Source organism: Amborella trichopoda, chromosome 3 (genome assembly GCF_054954075.1).
Source record: "Amborella trichopoda isolate Santa Cruz 75 chromosome 3, AtrichopodaSantaCruz75HAP2 v2.0, whole genome shotgun sequence".
Taxonomy (NCBI): domain Eukaryota; kingdom Viridiplantae; phylum Streptophyta; class Magnoliopsida; order Amborellales; family Amborellaceae; genus Amborella; species Amborella trichopoda.
Genome location: NC_142338.1, coordinates 22,437,118 through 22,456,855, shown reverse-complemented (window position 1 = coordinate 22,456,855; position 19,738 = coordinate 22,437,118). Strand labels below are relative to the sequence as shown.

The following is a 19,738-nucleotide window of genomic DNA, read 5'->3' as shown; positions in this document are numbered from 1 at the left end:
GTTGTAAATTTTCCATCATGGCTTCTACATCATCCATGTCCACAGGCACGAACTTAAACAATATTTCAAATGCGTTGTTAACGCGATTATAAACTTCAGGATACTACTTTTGTTTAAGTGCAAGTACCTTTGTTAACATGACTGTAGTAGCTTAAACTGCACTAACCTGCAAAGTCAAGATATGTAATTATAATATTTAAAAAATTTCATAGAACTAATAGGTAAATACAAAATTAAAATAATTCGTAGGTCAAGATAAACATACCAACTAGTCCTCATAACCTCGAGGTTTCATTATGTATTGTAGTTCATGTGCAGGAGCCACCTCTTCTTCTTCCTAATTAACAGGTTATAATATGTTTTTTGGTGGGTTAGCGATATTATAGATTATAGGATGAGACACTAGGTTGTACCAGGCCTTGTACTCCTCTGAGGGCAACCCATTGGTAGTATCTACTTCAATGCCTGGCATCATGCGCTTATGTCGAGGCAACCAAAGATGGATCTTGTTAGAATTTACATTTCTCCAATCTCGCTGCCCACTTTGTCTACTAGACCTTTTACCAATATATATGAGATTTCCTGGAATGCCCTGTTTTGCTCCAAACTGCCTGCACACACGATTTGGCATATACAGCTCGGCAATATCGTCAAATATCATGATGATTCCTGCTGCCTATCATCTAAAATGGCGTCATCAGGTTTGAAATAGGGATTTCATATTACCTGTTATATGATATAAAATCAAACATACGACAATCAGTCAATAAACAACTACAAATACTTAAATACAATTAATCAATAATAAATATTGTAATATCAAAGTACACACTAACCTCATTAGGTTGGAGGTTATCGAATTCTTGTCCAATGGGAGGCATCATGTTATGTGGATTGCCATAATAATTCTTTGGTGGCTCCCATCTTTTTGCCCTAGGTATATTTGGAGAGATACTGTGTAGTATGGGCCTCATATGCATATTATGCTCATAAGACCAGCATTGCATTATATCAAGATATGATAAGTAATGTTTTTTTGAAAAGTTGTCTAAACTATTATGCTTATATCAGATATAAAAATATAATTTATCTGCATAAGAGTGACTAAACCACTATAATGTCTTCGCTTGAAGGTACAAGTTTTTTCAAGGGAACGATAAAGATATGCGAGGCTTGCAGCACCCCAAGCATATATTCCGACTTCCTCAATATCCTCAAAGAATTGTAAGTACCTTTGTTGGCACTATTGCAACCAATGAATCTACGAAAATGGTGAAGTTGATGAGGAAGAGAAGGTAGGCTTGGGTATATTTAACAACTTGCACTGTTCAGGTGGCAATATGCGAAAGTTGGCCTTCATCCACGAGTGCTTGATGACTGTCAAGTTGCCTCTAGTGGGGACTATACCTAAATTGTTTTCTATGAACTCTCGGAGGTCACTAATAGGACGACATATAACAAGGTCACCTTCCACGGCCAGTACCAATAACTAGTAAACATCAAATAATGTGGGTGTTGTCTCATCAATTTGAATGCTGTAATGAAGTGAATTGGTCTCAGAACACCACCTATCTTCATTGGCTGTAACCAAAGGATGATCAATTCGACCTGGCTGGATAATAGATAGAGCATCCAACCTAGACGCATTCAATAATTGAACTTGCTCATTGGTTAGATGTCAATTGTTTAATTGAAAAGTCCTTTCATCTATTATAATTTCTTGTTTTGCCTGGAATACAACAAATAAATTACATATGAGTCACAATATATATACATGTATTTCTTGTATCATGTTTAAACAGACTACAATTTATTGAAAAATAACAAACTAATGGAAAGAGCAAATTAATATATGCATATACATGTCCTTCCTATATGAAATATGATGAATGTTCTGGATGTAGTTGTAACAAACTTGGGTCCTGAGGACCTCTTGGGTATCCCCCACCTGGATGGACACGATTCATATTCACTGACACCCCATATAGTTATCATGTTAGTAATAAAGTTACATGTGCAAAATTAACGGAATAACCCATAAACAATAATGATATGCTATTATTAAACGGAAAAGATGGTCAATTTTATACTGTAACCTAGTGTTATGGAGCTCGTCAACTCAACCTATAGGTTCTAATACAAGTCCCATACTTGGCTTATTATCATTTTCCTGTCTTTACTAACAATTACAATAACAAACACGGCTCTATGAAAAGAACATGATAATACAAAGGAATGAATATCAAGATACCAATAACTCATCATGCATTTACATATAGAATCAGAAACAATCTTAAGTCACAAATTAAACCTCCAAATAGGTGATCACAAATTTATATATTGAATGAGCTCTCAAATAAATCTAGTCACGAATTATTATATCCAAAATATTAAAGCATAAAGTTATTTATTTCCTATGTACTCTTAAAACTTTGCCCAGCATTTACACAATATAATGAAAAACTTTGCCCAGCATTTACACAATACAATATAATGAAAAATTTGCCTAGCATTCGAATCAAAGCAACACATCAACAATTTATGCAAATGTGTTACCTCTCAGACATGATCAATCACAGTTCTGAAAATTTCCCCACATACACAAAATTTCCTTACAGACACTAAAAATAATAATAACTTAATGCAACCTCGTATATAAATTTTTAGTTCTAAAAAAACTTCCAAATTTCTAGTTCTAAAAAACCCCAAATTTCTAAAATCTTATACAAACATTATCAACGCACAAATTAATTGAAATTAACAAGAAAGAACTAGTGTGATTGATTATAAACCCTAAATCAAAATCTTATACAGCTTAAATTTATAAATTCGACCCACAAATCATTGTATACATACAACCTTCAAAATATGAGAAATGCCGTCAAAGCTTTGTGATGATACATGAGCTTCTAATCTAATCAAAAGTTAGGGTTAGGTTTTTGATGAGAGACTGTGGGTTTTGAGACACACAGAGGAGTAGCTTTGAGACTCACTTGCACAAAGTACAGAGCATGAGACGCAGAGAAGAGAACGTTAATAGTTAAAATGTCGGGGCCATTCTTGGTTTTTGAAGAACCGAAATGAGGCACATTTCGGTTGTTGAACAATGGAAATTCCAGCCATTTCGGTTGTTCAACAACCGAAAAAAAATAAACATATTTTTTTTTTAAAAAAATTTCATTAAGAAATGAAAAAAAAATAAACATTCCAATAATACTGAAAAGTATTTAGTATTTTGATAATAACTAAAAATATAACCGACATATACTTAATTTTTCATTAAAACAATCTTTTCCAAGGGATTTTTTAGGTGCACCTAAATTCTAAAACGTTGCAACCTTTTAAAAACTTTTTCCTTTTCTCAGGCTTCTTTGTTTTCCCCATGAGCAAATGCTCTCACTTGAGTCTTGGCCCTCTCACTTGAGTCATTAACCTCAAAACCTACAGCTACTGCCTCGCCGCCTACCTCTCACTCACTTCTCAAACCTCTCTTCTGAGCTCTCTCTCTTCCATTTTCGCCTCTCTCTGAGTTTTAAGGTATAAGGTCGCTGCTGCTCCAAGTTTTCCATCAATGGCAGCCTCTCACCTCTCTCATTCTGCTCCCCACTCTCTCTCTTTCTCTAAGCCCCTGCAAAATCCGACAAAGCTAACGTTCTACTCCCATTTCTCACTCCCGAAAGCCCAACGAAGACGCCTCTCTCTTCAAGCTGTCTTATCAGAGAATCTTCCCAAAGTGTCTTCACCTATAAAGACCAGAAACCGTAAGTTCCACCATTGCTTCAGCAAATCTGAAGATGGGTTTTTGTACTGTGAGAAACTAAAGGTCCAAGAAATAATGGAGGCCGTCGAGAAGAGGCCTTTCTATCTCTATAGCAAGGATCAGATTACCAGGAACTTTGAAGCTTACATGAATGCTCTTGAAGGGCTTGATTACATTATAGGCTATGCGATTAAGGCGAACAATAATTTGAAGATTTTGGAGCATCTTAGAGGATTGGGTTGTGGTGCTGTTCTTGTTAGTGGGAATGAGTTGAAATTGGCTCTTCATGCTGGGTTTGATCCAACTAAGTAAATTCTCTCGTTCTCTCTATACATTCTTCCTACCTTTCTTTCTCTCTTTCTGTTTTAGAGGAAGGCTTTCTCTCTCTTCACTTCTATGTTTCTGCTAGTTCTATTATAGTGTTATTTTTTGTTTTAAATTTTTTATCAGTCTTTATCTTTGCCTGCGTTTGTGATATTTGGATTTTTCTGGAGTTATATGAATTCATTTCAAGTTTTTATAGATTTTGGATGCTAAATCACATCTATCTATTTACTTATTCATTTTATGTGCGCTCACTATGTGTACACATTAGGATTCAGTATTCAATTCATAGTATTTAGCTCCACGTAGAACTCACAAATAGTTTAGTAAGAAACCAGGGCCCATTTGTTATTTCCTTTAGAATGGTAAAGGAAGTGATGAAGTGTGCTCATTTACATGTTTCCTTTGCAGTTCATACTTAATATGTTTATTAGGCATGAGTTGTCTTTCAAGGTCGCGGTGGAATGGCCAATTTTTCACCCCTCAGCATTACAGTTGGGCACCTCTCTTTTCTTTTTAAGTGGTATTATAGATAGGGTATGCATTTGGTATCCATTTCAAAAGGGATTTTTTGTACTAGTATTGAAATCCAAAATGTGGTGCCAATTTGTCTTATATTACCATTGTTTTCCATTTCCTTGCATTTGAATCTGTTTTTTCAGCATTTCCATAGGTTTAATTTTTTTTTTCCTCTTCTGATCGAGGAGCAGTAGCGAAGTGTCATGGGGTTACCTTAATGCTGTTTTCCTTAGTTCATGGACCAACTCCAATATAGTCTCTATGTTTTGATCCAAGAATCAGTATTGATTATGTTTCTTACTGTGACCAGTTCCTTGGGCTGTTTTGTATTGGTCTAGACCGTCAAGGGAATAAAATGGTGATTGGTGCATACGTCTTATACCATTGGTACATTTTAATCTTTCTCCCAACTAATTTCTTGTTCTCTGCTTTTTTTTTTTTTTCCTTTTATTCCTTTTGTGGGTGCTGATGGAAAGGAATTGATTATTCTCATACATCCCTGTTTCTATCATGTTTTTATGATGTTCGATTACTTACTTATAGATAACAGTAGTATGCTCACAGTTTCTTCACAGACAGCCTTTAGTATTCTGATGATCCATCATATTATACCATGGTCTTAGATGGAGGGTTCCTTGTTTGAATTGCAAAGCGTCTGTTATTGTTCCTAATTCTTCCCACAATATTGCAATTTATGGTTATCTTTTCTCTTTTGACTGCTGTCTGATACAAAGATACATATGTTGCTAGATCCCCATCATGCAGGTATGTCATGCATGCATGCATTCATGTATGTAGGTAAGTAGGTATTTGTGTGTGCGTGTCTGTATATATGTATGTGTGTGTGTTCTGAATGTATTTATACATAATTTATGTGCTGTCATGGCTCATTGGGTTTCCTAATAAAGGAAATATTGATCATCTGGTGACTAGGTTTTTCCCTAGTTTCTATGTATTTTTGAAAATTTCTAGTCTTTCTCATCTTTTATTAGTTTATTCACCATCGAAATGCTACTTGCGAATACTGAGCTTGCACTAAATTTGGGTAGCTCAGGTGTGTATTCAACGGGAATGGAAAACTCTTAGAAGACTTGGTTTTGGCAGCTGAGAAAGGCGTTTTTGTGAATGTTGATAGTGAATTCGACTTGGAAAACATTGTAACTGCCGCAAGAATTGCAGGGAAAAGGGTCCCAGTTTTGCTTCGTATCAACCCTGATGTGGATCCTCAGGTATGAAGCATCATACATAAGTATGCATGTGTGTGTGTGTGTGTATATATATATATATATATATATCGAGAGAGAGAGAGAGAGAGAGAGAGAATGGGCACTGATTTATCTTGATGAATACAAGGAATGCCTTCAACATTTGGAGAGTTTTAAAAGGATTGGGTTTCTTACTGTGGAACTGATTAACTTTTGGCTTTTATCATAAGACATAGATGATTGTCCACGAGGAAATATTTTTTGGAGAAATATGTCCTTGATGAAATATTATTCTTGTATTTTGTAGGTCCATCCCTATGTTGCTACTGGAAACAAAAATTCCAAATTTGGTATTAGAAATGAGAAGCTCCAATGGTTTTTAGATGCTGCGAAGTCGCATCCCAATGAGCTGAAGCTGGTGGGGGCCCATTGCCATCTTGGATCAACAATTACTAAGGTTGTCACTAACTGGTGCCTGTGTAATTTTGATCTCACTTACTTTATATGCACATGGTTCCTATCATCTCTTGGATGTTCCATAGAGAGTGAGGGAAGGAACATCAAATGTGTGACAATTTTTCAAAGTTTTAATGCCTTAAAAGAAAATTTTGGGCCTCAGTTTCAGACTGGAAGAAACCCTGTGGTCTGTGCAGTAACAATTATCACAATATACTTCCTGACTCTAGAAATTCTTGCCCAAAAATTTACAAAACTTGCAATTGTAATTCGAATAGTTTTTTTGTCAGTAATTTGAAAGGCAATTCAGAGAGGTCGTGGTTTTCTAGGTGGACATTTTCAGGGATGCTGCGCTTCTTATGGTGAATTACATTGATGAAATTCGGGCTCAGGGCTTTGAAATTAGTTACTTGAACATTGGAGGTGGTTTGGGAATTGATTACCATCATACAGGTGCTGTCCTTCCAACTCCTATGGATCTCATCAACACTGTAAGTTTACTCATTCTGCCCAGTGGCGTTTTCTCTTTTCCTTGCCATTGGATTCTTATAGCTTCTCTACTGTAAATATAGGCAATTTATACTATTTCAGACCATAGTGGATGAACCAATAAACAGTCATAAGAATTATCCAGAAAAGAATGAAAAGAGAAAACTATAAAAAAATAATGTACTCTAAAAAGCAAAATAAATTAAGTGAGGAAAGTAATTAAAGAAATGATGCATTGGAAAATAGCAAAAGAAAACTGAATGAAACGTATTAAGGAAGTTCAGACAACTAATAGAAATTAATTGTGACTCTAATAGTGAAATAATTCGGAGTTCAAAAATAGGTTCATGTTGTCCAATTTTCAGCAGTGCATTGATATCACATTTTTAAAGAACTAACTGATATTCTAAAAGCTATAAATCAACTTTATATAAAGGCATGTTAATCATATGGAGAGCAAAACAGTTGCTTTTGATGATTCTTGGAAAGGTTGGGATATATTTGCTTTTACTAGAAAGATATGACTCATTTTGGAAAAAGTTATTTTAGGAGGCTTAATCTTCTGAGGTAAATATAGAGGTTAGACATTAGGCTGGAGCCTCAAGATGCTTTGTTCATTTCGAGAGAACAGGAAGAAGAATCACATTCGATAGAATGATTGATTCTTAAAGATGTTGTGAGAACCTCAACTTACTCTCTGAAGCCCACTGGAATTTACATTAGATATTCACCAAAATGTAGATTCGTGATGCTTGTATACGATGTTTTTGAATTGCCTTGGGCCAGATACTCACCGATCACCACTGGCCCGAGGCTAGTTACTTGGGTGAGTTTGAGTAGACTCGCCTGAGTCCCGCTCACCACAAATATAAAAAGAAGAAAAACAAAAAGAAGGGTGAGGAATTTGTTAAAAAATATTTAAAAAATCGGCAAAAATAAAATAAGTGATAGGAATCACTAAAGACTATAGAAGATGAAAAAAAACTATAAAATATAGATGGTCTTAAAATTTGATTTATATCACGAATATTTCAGGAAAAAGAAAAGAAAAAGGAAATAAAAATTGTCTAAAAATTTGATTTATATCATGAACATTTCAGGAAACAGAAAAGAAAAAGGAAATAAAAAATTGGATCATGTGATAGGAAATGTTCCCAAATCATCTTACAACCCATCAAAATAATCTGACAAACATATTTCTTAACATTTTTTTGTATTTTTTACCTCTTTTTTGGGGCCTGGCAAGCTGCCTCTGGAACTTGCCACAGCTTGTGAATTTACAGAAAATTTTCCTCTTAAGAAAAAGGTTCCACATAGATGCTCAACAAAAGCATATGAAGACACATGAATATTTGTTGAGTTCGTATTTATTTTCCTCATCTTGTTTCCAAATTTTAGGCAAAATTGTTGAAACCAGATGTTTTGGTTCCTAGGTACGAGAGCTGGTCCTTTCCCGAGGTCTTAATCTTATTATCGAGCCTGGAAGATCTCTCATTGCAAATACCTGCTGTCTGGTCAACCGGATCACTGGTGTTAAAACAAATGGAACCAAAAATTTCATTGTGATAGACGGAAGCATGGCAGAACTTATCAGGCCTAGTCTCTATGGGGCTTATCAAGTAATTTTCTTACCCAAAATAATCTTTGCTCTTATGTGCTAGCAATTTTCAATGACCATGTTATTGGAATGTGATAATTCCCATGGACTACAATTGTACTGTAATCCATGTGATTATAGTACCGTATCACTTTCAATGAATGATTGCATTGTGTATGCTATGTTAAAGATCTTAAATTGTTGTGCTTGGAGTGAGTTCATTAGAATGGATGAGGTTATAAACCTCTGAGTTTCCATGCCTTGGGAGGGGTTTAAGTAATTCTGCTACTTCTCCTATGAAGTCTTGCATCTTGTTATTTGGGGGCATCCTTTATTCCTGGCTCCCTGGAATCATACCCTTGGTTATTGGCAATTTCTATATGTTTCCATCTCAAAATGATCAGGTTGTGGAAACAGGAGATTCGATTTGTGACAAAATTTTGCTCACGTATTTATTTATTTTGGTGGGTGGTTGGGGGGGAAGTAGGTCAGCTAACATGATTTGTAATAGGGACATGCTTTAAGTTTAGGAGTTTGAATCTTTTGCTTGACCTCCCTCTTAGAAACTGGGTGCTGGGTGGTGCACAACTGGACTCATTATGGGAATTTTTGGCTAATTTTTTTATTGATATTTTAATTAAAATTTTTGTAGATAGTAAATAGCAACATATTGAAAATTGTGGTTCCAATTTTGGCCCCTTTCAACTGATTATAATCCAATCTCAATTGGAGCCAAATTCCTGGGTGTAATGGTGTGCACATGGATATATGCTGCTTTATACTAAATTTGTTTAAATGGTAAAATCAATAGAATTTCTCAATATCTTAGCAAAAAATTCAAGCTTTTCGGAAACTTTCCAGGCCCGCTTTCTGTCCTTTTCTGTTATAGATATTGCATCTGTGCTTTATTTTGGATGTCTTCAAAGACTTTTGAGTATAACTGTGTGGGACTTCTTATTACACGAATAAGTATCTACAGGCTTCCTCATATCACACAAGGATCCAATATTTTTATTTTTATTTTTATTTTTATTTTTTCTTTGATAAGTACATGGATCATTAATTTTTCAAGACAAAAATGTGTCTTAACAATCCATTAATAAGATTTCACTACAATTTGTATTGTAACTTTTTTTCTTCCAAATTGCGTATTATAGCTTATTAACTGTAAAAGGAATTTGGTTGGTACAATATATTCTGCATTGTCTCTTAGGAGACATCAGATACTTTTAGTTCAAGATAAAAAAAAAAAAAAAACAATATATTCTGCATTTTTTAAAATTTTTATCAAAAAACATGTGGTTGATATGTTCCTAGGTAAGACATTAGTTTAATGATATGGTTGTTTTTTAATTTTTAAAAAGAAAATGGAAAAAATTGCATATAATGATGATGATAATTTGATATGGGGTAGCCTATTTTCAGTTGCCAGTAGTTTTCCGAACCGACAAAAGTCCTGATAACACAGATTTCTCATTTTCCACATGATGTTGATGGTCATACCCATTAAAGAGGTTGTGAGAAAATTGACCAGAGAAAAAAAGGACTTTGCTTTTGTGCTTGCCATAACTGAGTTTGCTTGTCATTAATGGCAGTTACAAATGTTGTTAGTTTGAAGACTTCAGATTAACTGTTTCTGTTTGAGACTTTTATTGCTTTACTTCATTGATATCTTTATCATCTTGATTGACAACTGATTGTTCTACCTTATTGTTTATATATAATTTCAGCACATAGAGCTTGTTTCTCCTCCAGCACCTGATACTGAAGTTTCTACCTTTGACGTGGTTGGGCCCGTCTGCGAATCTGCAGATTTCTTGGGAAAAGATCGAGAATTGCCGACCCCTTCGAAGGTCTCTCTCTCTCTCTCTCTTTTTCTGTGTGTATGTGCATGTGCCTGTGCGTGTGTGTGCATCTGTTGGCTGGTTGTTGGGGGCAGGTTCTCATATTTTGGAAGAATTACTGTTATTGCTTTTTATGAGTTAGCTTTGTCCAAATGAAGCAGATAAATTACGGTGATTGCACCATTTTTTGGAGTCTAGGATCAAGTCTCTTGTGGGAGGGGGAGGGCGATGGGGAGGGGGGGGGGGGGGGAGGGGTGGGGGAGACTGCTTTTTGAATGGGGAAATAGGGACAGAATTGTGATAGAAATAGCATCTTATGAATTTGTACAAAAATATTTTCTTAAATCACCCAACTACATACACTCCTAACCTCCACCTGTCATGTCCTGCGAGTGTATGAGAGAGAGAGAGAGAGAGAGAGAGAGAGAGAGAGAGAGAGAGAGAGAGAGAGACCGGGGTTCTGACGTTACTTTTTTTCCAGAGAAAATCTGTAGTTTTGCATTACTTTTATAGGGAACATGTTTGTCATTTTTACGAAACTGGTATGGTTAATGTGGGTTGTTGGGTATCACTGTAGCCAAATTCTAGTTCTACATATTTTATTTTACCACTCTTCCCATAAAATAAAATAAGTTATTACAAATTCCATTTGAAGTTGATGGGTTTTGCATTTTCCAGGGTGCTGGCCTTGTCGTTCATGATGCCGGGGCATATTGCATGAGCATGGCATCGACATATAATTTGAAAATGCGACCTCCTGAATATTGGGTATGTAGTTTTCTTTATTGGCTACTTAGCCTTCATTTCGTTTATAATCGTTTCTCACAATTTATTAGCCTGTTACTATTAATTGAAATCTAGTCCAACCCCATGTTGTTAGATTTTGAATTTCTTTGGATTCCATTCGGCAAAGTCTCGCCTTGTCTGAATTCACATTTTTGAGCTTTAAATTTTGACTGGCACTGGAACTTACAGACAGTGCATTTGTAGTTTTGTCTCTGACTGCTGGTCTGGCTAATCGCTTGTTTGGTAGATCGTCCCTCTTTGATGATTGCTGGTGGCCTGACCACCAGCTCTGGCTGGCAGACAGTGCGTGTCTGATGTGTCTGATCATAGGTCACTAGCTGACCGTCGGTCTCTGATTATTCGCCAGTGTACCTGATCGCTAGTCTTTGGCTAACTGCCATTGTGTCTGACTACCTGTCTCTGGCTGACTGCTTGACTGTGATCGACTGTCGTGGTGTTTGACTGTTTTTGTGTCTGATCACCAGTCATTTTGCTGACCATCAGTCTCTGACTGACTGCCAATTTGTCTTGAGAAATCATCAATAGAAATGAAAAAGTATCTCATCCCACTGTTAGGCTTGGTTGACTGGATGATTGTTCAATAGTTTGATCGTTTCCAGTTTGCGTATGTTTGGTAGTGTTTTGAAATAGAATATAGAGATAGTTGTAGAATAAGAAATGATCAAATAATCCTGAATTCTGGTAAGTCGTAATATCGGCTACAAAATGGCCTAGAACTTTGAATATGTCCTCTAAATGGCATGATGAACTACATATAAAAAATCAGAAGAGATGGAATTCATCACATAGGGCATATGAAAGTTCACCTTGAGCATTCTATGGAGTATGAAAGCCTTGTGGCGAACTTCTGAAAGATGACCAAATATTGTCCAAATGTCCTTAAATTTGGAGGAAGGTTTGATGAAGATGACGTAAGAGTGTTCAACCAATTTTCATCTAGTTTGGCTATGTTTCTATCTGTGAATCAGGAGTTTTCTAAACCTGCATATAGGCAAGGGATCCTCGCAGCGAACCTCAGATATGGACCCAAATCGTGTCCGAAGCGACCTAAATTTGGCGGGGATCTTGGAAATAGCTTTGTTAGCATGTGGATGAAATTTCGAACAATTCGGTGATGTATTGGATGGGTTTCAATAACTACGCAAGCAACACATACATGGTTTACATGCCCTTTGTTGTGTTATTGCCCTATTGATCATACAAGGTGGCGCAACTTTGTACATACGCTTCTCTTAGTCTAATAACACTAAGAGAAAATATCATGGAATTTGGATTGGGCTTTATCCAATTCCCATGATTTCACCACGAGCCTTCTGTCTTGGTTTGTGGGCTCGTGACGAACTAGTACATTTTGATATTTGTTGATGTTGAATTGACAGTAGATCATTCCAGAATGATCTACAAGCCCTATGGAACGTTTGAACAAGATTTGGCCCACTTAATGAAATTAGGGCAATAATAGAGAAGGTTTCTATTTTGGGTTTTAAATGAGTTTTTGTCCACAATATATAAGTATCTCATGGAATCTAAATATCTAATTTCAGATATCAGAAGAAGATATTGGAAATTATTTCTTGAAGAAGAATTCTATTTTGAATGAAATGAGATCAAGATTGGATTATTTTTGTCAAGTTTCTATAAACTTTGAACAGATTTTGGGAAGTAATTTGAGCTTCAAATATTTTGATATATACGACAAGATTTTGGATGCAACCATTGCCATTTGACTTGTTTTTTGATGGCCAATCAAGTTTGGGACATGATAAGATCCAAAAACTTGCCGAAAAGAAGCAATTTCATGGCCAAGTGCGTTAATTTCAGGTTTATCCACCCTTAACGTCAAACTTGCTATTTTGAATGTTTGATCTATGAATTGTTGGGTTATGTGCGCATTAAGGCATGTAATCTCTAAAATTTGATCCTCTTATGCCTTTAGAAGATAGAAGACTCTAGAAACATGAGATTTGAAGAGAGAGCTTCCATAATTCGAAGTTTCTTTCTTATTTATTAAGTTTCAAGCCCTTTATATCTTGCTGATTCAGGGCCGAGACTTAGAGAGAGCCTCCTAGAAAACATAGATCTTCATAATGAATCCAACTTGGAGTATGTTTAAGGATTTCTAGAGAGAAAAAACCAGTTTGACACACCTTCAATCATATGCAAGGTATATAAATTCATATTTGAATTCCAGTGTCTCTTTCTTGTACTTTTCTTGCTTGTAGTTTATACGTCTTTGTAATCCAAAGGGTGTTCTTTTCTTTGAATAAAGATTGGATGTAAGTCAGACGAGTTGTTCGCAAACACTCTTGAACTCTTCCTGAACCCTTTTCAATAAGAAAAAGAACTCTTGATTTTTGTACAATCTTGAGTGAGTTTGTTCATTTGTATGATTCACTGGTCTATTTGATTGGAGTCATATATCTTAGTACACTTTTTTGGCAAAACAATGTTAGTATTGACCCTGTGGTAGTATCTAGAGTGGCAGGGGGACATGGTTTCTTCAATGCTTATTCTACTCCCAAAGTCATTATGGAAAATAGATCTTAGATTGTGACCTTTTGAAATTTACTCCTTTGAAGCGTTCCTATGTAACGAAATTCTGGCTCATAGCTTTCAACAAGTTCCTAATTCCCATCCTCTGCTTAGGATCTTTGACACTTTGAATAGAACGAGACCATCTCGTGCTGTTGCATGCGGTTCTAAGAATCAAACCTATGTCTCCAAAGCTACTATGGAGTCAGAGTTAAGTCGCCTCGGAAGCCGATAGTAGAGAGGCAGAGCGACTTAAGGAACTTAATGGTACATGTACCACTTATTCAATTCAATATGTGTAGTCTTAGTATAATGTAATCGTGAAGCAGCGGTATATGGAGGAAAGAGTACGATATATAATAGAAAGTTTAGACAAACATTTGCTTGAGACACAACAAGCTAAGATCATACTGGAAGATGGAGTAATTTCAGTGTCCTACATATGATCTACCATGAACTTGGTTTATCCATTAACAAAAAGACCATGCAAGGAACCAAGTTCGGTAGTCAACTAGATGGATGGGATTGAAGCCACTTATGATATGCCACAAAGAGGTGGGGACCTACCTGATAGACAAGGAGACCCAAGTCTAGGAAAAAAATCTCTCATATGACGTCTGATGGCTTGTACCATAAAATTTTATTAAATGGAAATTTGCATATTTCTTTCCCGTCACTGGTTGTTATACTGCAATGAATGGAAAGGTTGAGCTATGTTCTTAATGAATTCATTTACCTAGATGATGTAATGCCTAAGCAGCAGTACAAAGCTGCCAGATATCGTCCATAGATCAACCTATTTGAGCATGGAAGTAGAGGCCTCTTCCTATAAGAATTACGTAATCTCTAAAAGCACTCATGGAAACCAGCAATTGGTGCAGGATCTTAAGTGCGTAATCCTTTAGAAACCATAGCTTCTTGAAAGTTAATGTGTTATATGTGGAGGCTGACCTTTAATGGGTTCAGTTCAAGGTTCCCTATTCACTATCTTGGTGAGTGTTTTGCGTAGCACTGCATAAGAGTTCAACTTTGTGTGAACTCTCACGCATTATTCTTCCTAAATCCCAAGTTGGGAGTATTTTGGGGTTTTAAGTTGTTTTGAAATTGGTGGGAAATTGTTAATATTTAGATGATGTTTGAAAACAAGTTTTAGAATTTCGGAATTTGTTATGGATAATTTTGGTAATTTAGTTCTCTTCAATCTCAAGAGAAAAAGCTAATTGAAAAAACGCTGGGATGATGATGATGGTTCTCTTTATAGCCACAGGGCCACATTATGGGCTTGCAGGACCACAATATGGATCTCACAGTGGTCAGGGGACCACAATAAGGTTCACTTTGCAATAAAAAAAATGGTTGATTGTATTGTCTTCGGACCATGAGGTCTAATTTTATAATATAGTCCATTGAGGACCACAATTTTTAAGTGTGGACTCTCTTGACCAAAATTGATGTGTGGACCATAGACCACATTGTTGAAGTGTGGATCTCATGGACCACATATTTGCTAGATTTCAATGTGAACATGGAGATGGACATGTTTCACCCTGCATGACAGTTCGCCATGTGTCATAATGGAGATGACACTTGTCCATTCGTAATAAATGTATAACACGCTACCCGCATACTATTGCCCGTTTTAACTCGAGCACTATTTTCATCTATTGAAGTGAGATTTATAGCTATGTTGTTTGTTTAAGTTCTACAACTTTCTCAAAAGGAAAATTGTTTTGCTGGACCGCATTTCTAGATCCATCTTAATGGATGCAAATAGGTGGTCCATATGTTTTTTTTATAGAATTATTATTTTTAATTTTCAAAATTTATTTATTTATTTATATTCATGATCTTCGTATTAGAGATTAGAGATTACATGTCCAGTCCAAAAATCTATCAAAAATAGATTTTTAAAAGTTGACTCATTTCTACATGGGCTCGTAGAAACCGTTTAAAGTTTGATAAGCACTTTTAACGTAAATAATTTGTATAAATGCAAATGTTCTATACATACATTTGAATTTCTTAGTATAAACTAATAGATTGCTAAACGTGAAGGGATCTCAAGACTCGCTAGCCCTGTGTCTCAAAAAACTATCTCTCACTCTCAATTTTCTTCTCTTCTTCTTCAATGTTGAAACCTAATGAATCAGCCCGTGTATTTCCTTTCATTTTTCTTGTGTTGCTTTTTTACTTCTTTATTTCCTCGCTTTTTACTTCTTTATTTGCTCTCCCTCCCTCTCCTCTTCCCCCCCTTCCTCCCCCGCCAGCTTTTCAAAGGCTACCCACAAAAGACATCTTTATACTAAGTGGAGTTTTATAAATAAGATTTTGGCATATTTGAACTAATATACATAAAAAATCACTGTTGTAGGGCAAGGAAACAATAAATAATTATTTCTTTGGTAGCAAGTTAATAGATATAATAATTATTTTCTTGAAAACTAAGTCAGCGAATGAACAAGAGTTACAATCTAATAGGAATGGATTCAAAGCCTAATATCGAATGGGGGTAATCCAACTTTTTAGTGGTCGAGCATAAACGTTGATTTTAAGATATTGATATATAAATGTGACTGCAAGTTGATATCACATAATGAGCCATTAGTGGTTTGTCCTACATGGATATAACACAGCCTATCCTTAAATATGATTGTCAAGCATTTAAGCCAAGCATATTAAAACAATAGGAATAGAATAGGAGTGGAATGAGGCAGAAAAGCCCATACCCGAATTCAGTCTTCTCTCTCCGTCAAACCCTCTTATAGTCCTTGTGTGATCCACTTTTCGAAATTGTGATCCATTGTGGACTATATTATAAAATTAGACGTCATGTTTCCCAGACTATATAATAGAGCAAATTGTGATCCTGGGACCACATAATGATCCAAATTGTGGTCCCTTGACTACAATGAGATAGATATCGTCATCCAAGAAGCCCCTTGAAGGCCATAATTCGGTTTCATGACCATAAAGGTACCGAATAGCCATTACAAATCCTGAAGTCCTAAGTTATCTTGGAACACAGTTATCCATAAATTAACAATTGGCACTTGTGTTTGGCTGGAATTTATTGAGATTCTAATGGTGGAATTCCAAAGAGTATTACTTTAATTTCTGGTCTTGAAGTAAATAAAGCTACAATTTTGTTTTGTACTTGTCAATAGGAATTCGTTTGATTCCTTGTGGTTTTATTGGATGAATTTGTTCTGTGTTTTTATAGGTGGAGGATGGATCCATTGTTAAAATAAGGCATGAGGAGACATTTGAAGATCATCTCAGGTTTTATGAAGGCTTGTAACTGGATTACATAAACCCTATTCTCTACCGAGTTTAATATGCGGATGTGTTGAAATCGTCACCAGTTGCGAGTGCTTCGCAAGAGAAATGATAATTTATGCTTAAAATGTATGCTTATATCGCACATGATTTGCAATCTTAGAAGAGAGGGGGATCTGTGCGTCACACTAAAACAGACACCTTCCTTCACAGGGTTTGCGAACGTTTTTTTTTTTTTAGTTACATGATTTGCAACCTAGAGAGAGAGAGAGAGAGAGAGAGAGAGAGAGAGAGAGAGAGCACATTCTATAAGAGAGGGAGAGCATATAATACACATGGTATAAGCACCGAGAGAGAAAGTACAATACACATTGTATAAAAAAGGGGAAGTACAACACGCATGGTATAAGTACACAATACATAGTGCCTGTCAAGAAAACGAATGGGAAACTCTGTCTGCATTGATTTTCATAATGTGAACGCAGCATACCCAAAAGACAACTTTCCTCTCCCAATCACGACACTGATGATTGAATTCACAGTAGCATGTGAAGCCTTTCTATTTATGGATGGCTACTTGGGGCACAATTAGATCAGAATAATGCCTGCAAATGAGAAAGCATTGATGATGTCAATAGCGTGTGAAGCCTTTTTATTCATGGATGGTTACTTGGGGCACAATCAGAGAAATAATGCCTAAAATGAGGAACTGACAGCATTTCGCACTACTAAGAAGATATATTGTTATAAAGACATATTATTTTGCTTGAAGAACTCTGGAGGTACTTGCTAGCTAGCAATGATGGTTATCTTTCAGGATATTTTGTCAGACATTCACATTCACGAGCTTGGGGTGGTAGAAGCTGCGAAAACATCAGCCCAAGATTACCCTCTCAAACGTGTGTTGGGGGGGTCAAGTCTAGCAAATTCCTGGGTTTTGTCATATGGCATTGAGTTTAGATTTATCAAGTGAAAATTAAAGCCATTCAAGATATGCTACCTCCAGAAACCTCGAGGATTTAATTTCTCTTAAAGGCAGGCTAGATTTGTTTCAATTTTTAAAAAAGATGCAAGCCATTTTCTAGGTATGAAGATGTATGCCCCTTTAATATGGGGCGATGCTTGTCAAAAAGCATCCCAAGAGATAAGGACAAGTCTTAAATCATCGGTTACAAGCAGGCCATTGATACAATATTTGAACGCTCTAGAAGAGCCGTTAGGAGCCCTCCTTGCATAGCATAACGTGGAGGGGAAAGAAGTGGCTTTGTGTTATCTAAGCCGCGCAATGATAGTGGCTGAATATTATTATTAACCCATTGAAAAGTTGTGCCCTGCCTTAGTGTTTGCCATCAAAAAGCTAAGGCACTATTTGTTGGACCACCCATTCAACTTATTTCACGAGTAGACCCTATTAAGTACCTAATGACGTGATCGATCTTGTTGAGACATCTAGCCAATTGGGTATTGCTCCGTATGGAGTTTGATATTATTTATGTCGCACAAAGAGCTGTGAAAGGGCTGGCACTTGCAAACTTTCTAGCTGCACATCCTCGGTTAGAAAGGTCTTCGTTAAATAAGGACCTGCCAGACGATGAGGTTGTGTATTGAAAAAGAAGAATCAAAGTGGCAATTGTTCTTTGATGGTGCATTGCATGAAAAGGGATCAAGAGCTCAAATTTTGTTCATACCTCCTGATAAGGGTCTCCTCCCTAACGTGTTTTCTTTAGAAAAGAAGTGTTCCAATGGCAAAGCAAACTATCAGGCTTTAATAATTGAGACTCCTAGAAATTTTGGAGATTCCCAGTTGGTGGTATGTCAAAAATCCATAGCTTATGCCCCATTTCTCTATCAGGTCTCTTTGACTAATATACCTCAAGGACGTAATGTTCAACCTAATGCATTGGCAAAAGCTGGGAGCTACGTTGACTCTCAAGTCCAGAGTACGCACCCCTATCCTACTTTAGGAATGGTGCATGCTTCCCAGGATGGAAGAGCCTGATTTAGATGAAGAAAGTGATCTATGGGCTCAATTCCCTCTATACCCTCTAGGAGCAATAAAATTGATCTATGGGTTCAATTCCCTCTATACCCTCTAGGAGCAATAAAAGTTATCTATGGGCTCAATTCCCTCCATACTCTAGGAGCAACAAGTGAGACTGTTGAAACGTTTGCTCCCTCAAATGTTCTTTCTTGTGCCAAAACCATTGAAGGAGATTTGCAACATCCCTTTGGACGCTTCGAAATGTGAATGGTTAAAAAAGATGGATGTTTTAAAACATGTAAAACAAGGATAGACTCCAATTAATGTCCTTACCAGAGAACATCACATTTCGGGGCCAAATTCGCCCACACATTGTTATTTTGTTATATAATAGAAACACATGGTTTTTTCATATATATATATATATATATATATATATATATTAACCAAATAATACAACAAAAGTAAACAAGGCCAATTACCATTGATTCTGGCCTTGAGACATATACATTCATTTCTAATAAGAAAGACAAACATACGTATTAAATGAAAGGAGATAACATCAAAGGGACATCAGCTTGTATACTTGATCTACGGAAAGGATGCTAATCATATGTCTACTTTCTTTTTGAGAACGGGCGTCAAGTAGGTATTTGGAACACTGAATCAATCTCTTTTTCTATTTCTCTTTATCTCACTCTATCTTGCTCATTGTAATCAATGTTCTAACATAGAATGTGGCGACGAGATATAGACCTCATAAGAGTGTCTATTTCAAAGAACATGTGCGAACCCCTCCTCTTGACTATTAATGGGGCTTTTAGAGTTTCAACGAAGTGATAGACTTCAATCTTTCATTGATAACTACAAGGATATCATCTTTTGATCTGCATTGTTGATCTTCTGCCGATGTTTATATCTTCTTCAATTTCAGCGCTAAATCCTCAT

The 19,738-nt window shown here is 36.2% G+C and overlaps 1 protein-coding gene across 1 annotated transcript; it reads left to right on the top strand.

Moving 5' to 3' along the window:
• Positions 1–3,373: 3,373 nt before the first annotated feature.
• Positions 3,374–17,003, top strand: LOC18437261 (diaminopimelate decarboxylase 1, chloroplastic). The gene is made up of 8 exons (XM_006847477.4): positions 3,374–4,068; positions 5,658–5,832; positions 6,116–6,265; positions 6,594–6,755; positions 8,187–8,372; positions 10,081–10,203; positions 10,873–10,962; positions 16,754–17,003. Exons 1-8 carry the CDS (start codon positions 3,572–3,574, stop codon positions 16,829–16,831), a joined length of 1,461 nt encoding a protein of 486 aa, XP_006847540.1. The 5' UTR covers positions 3,374–3,571; the 3' UTR covers positions 16,832–17,003.
• The last annotated feature ends 2,735 nt before the right edge of the window (positions 17,004–19,738 follow it).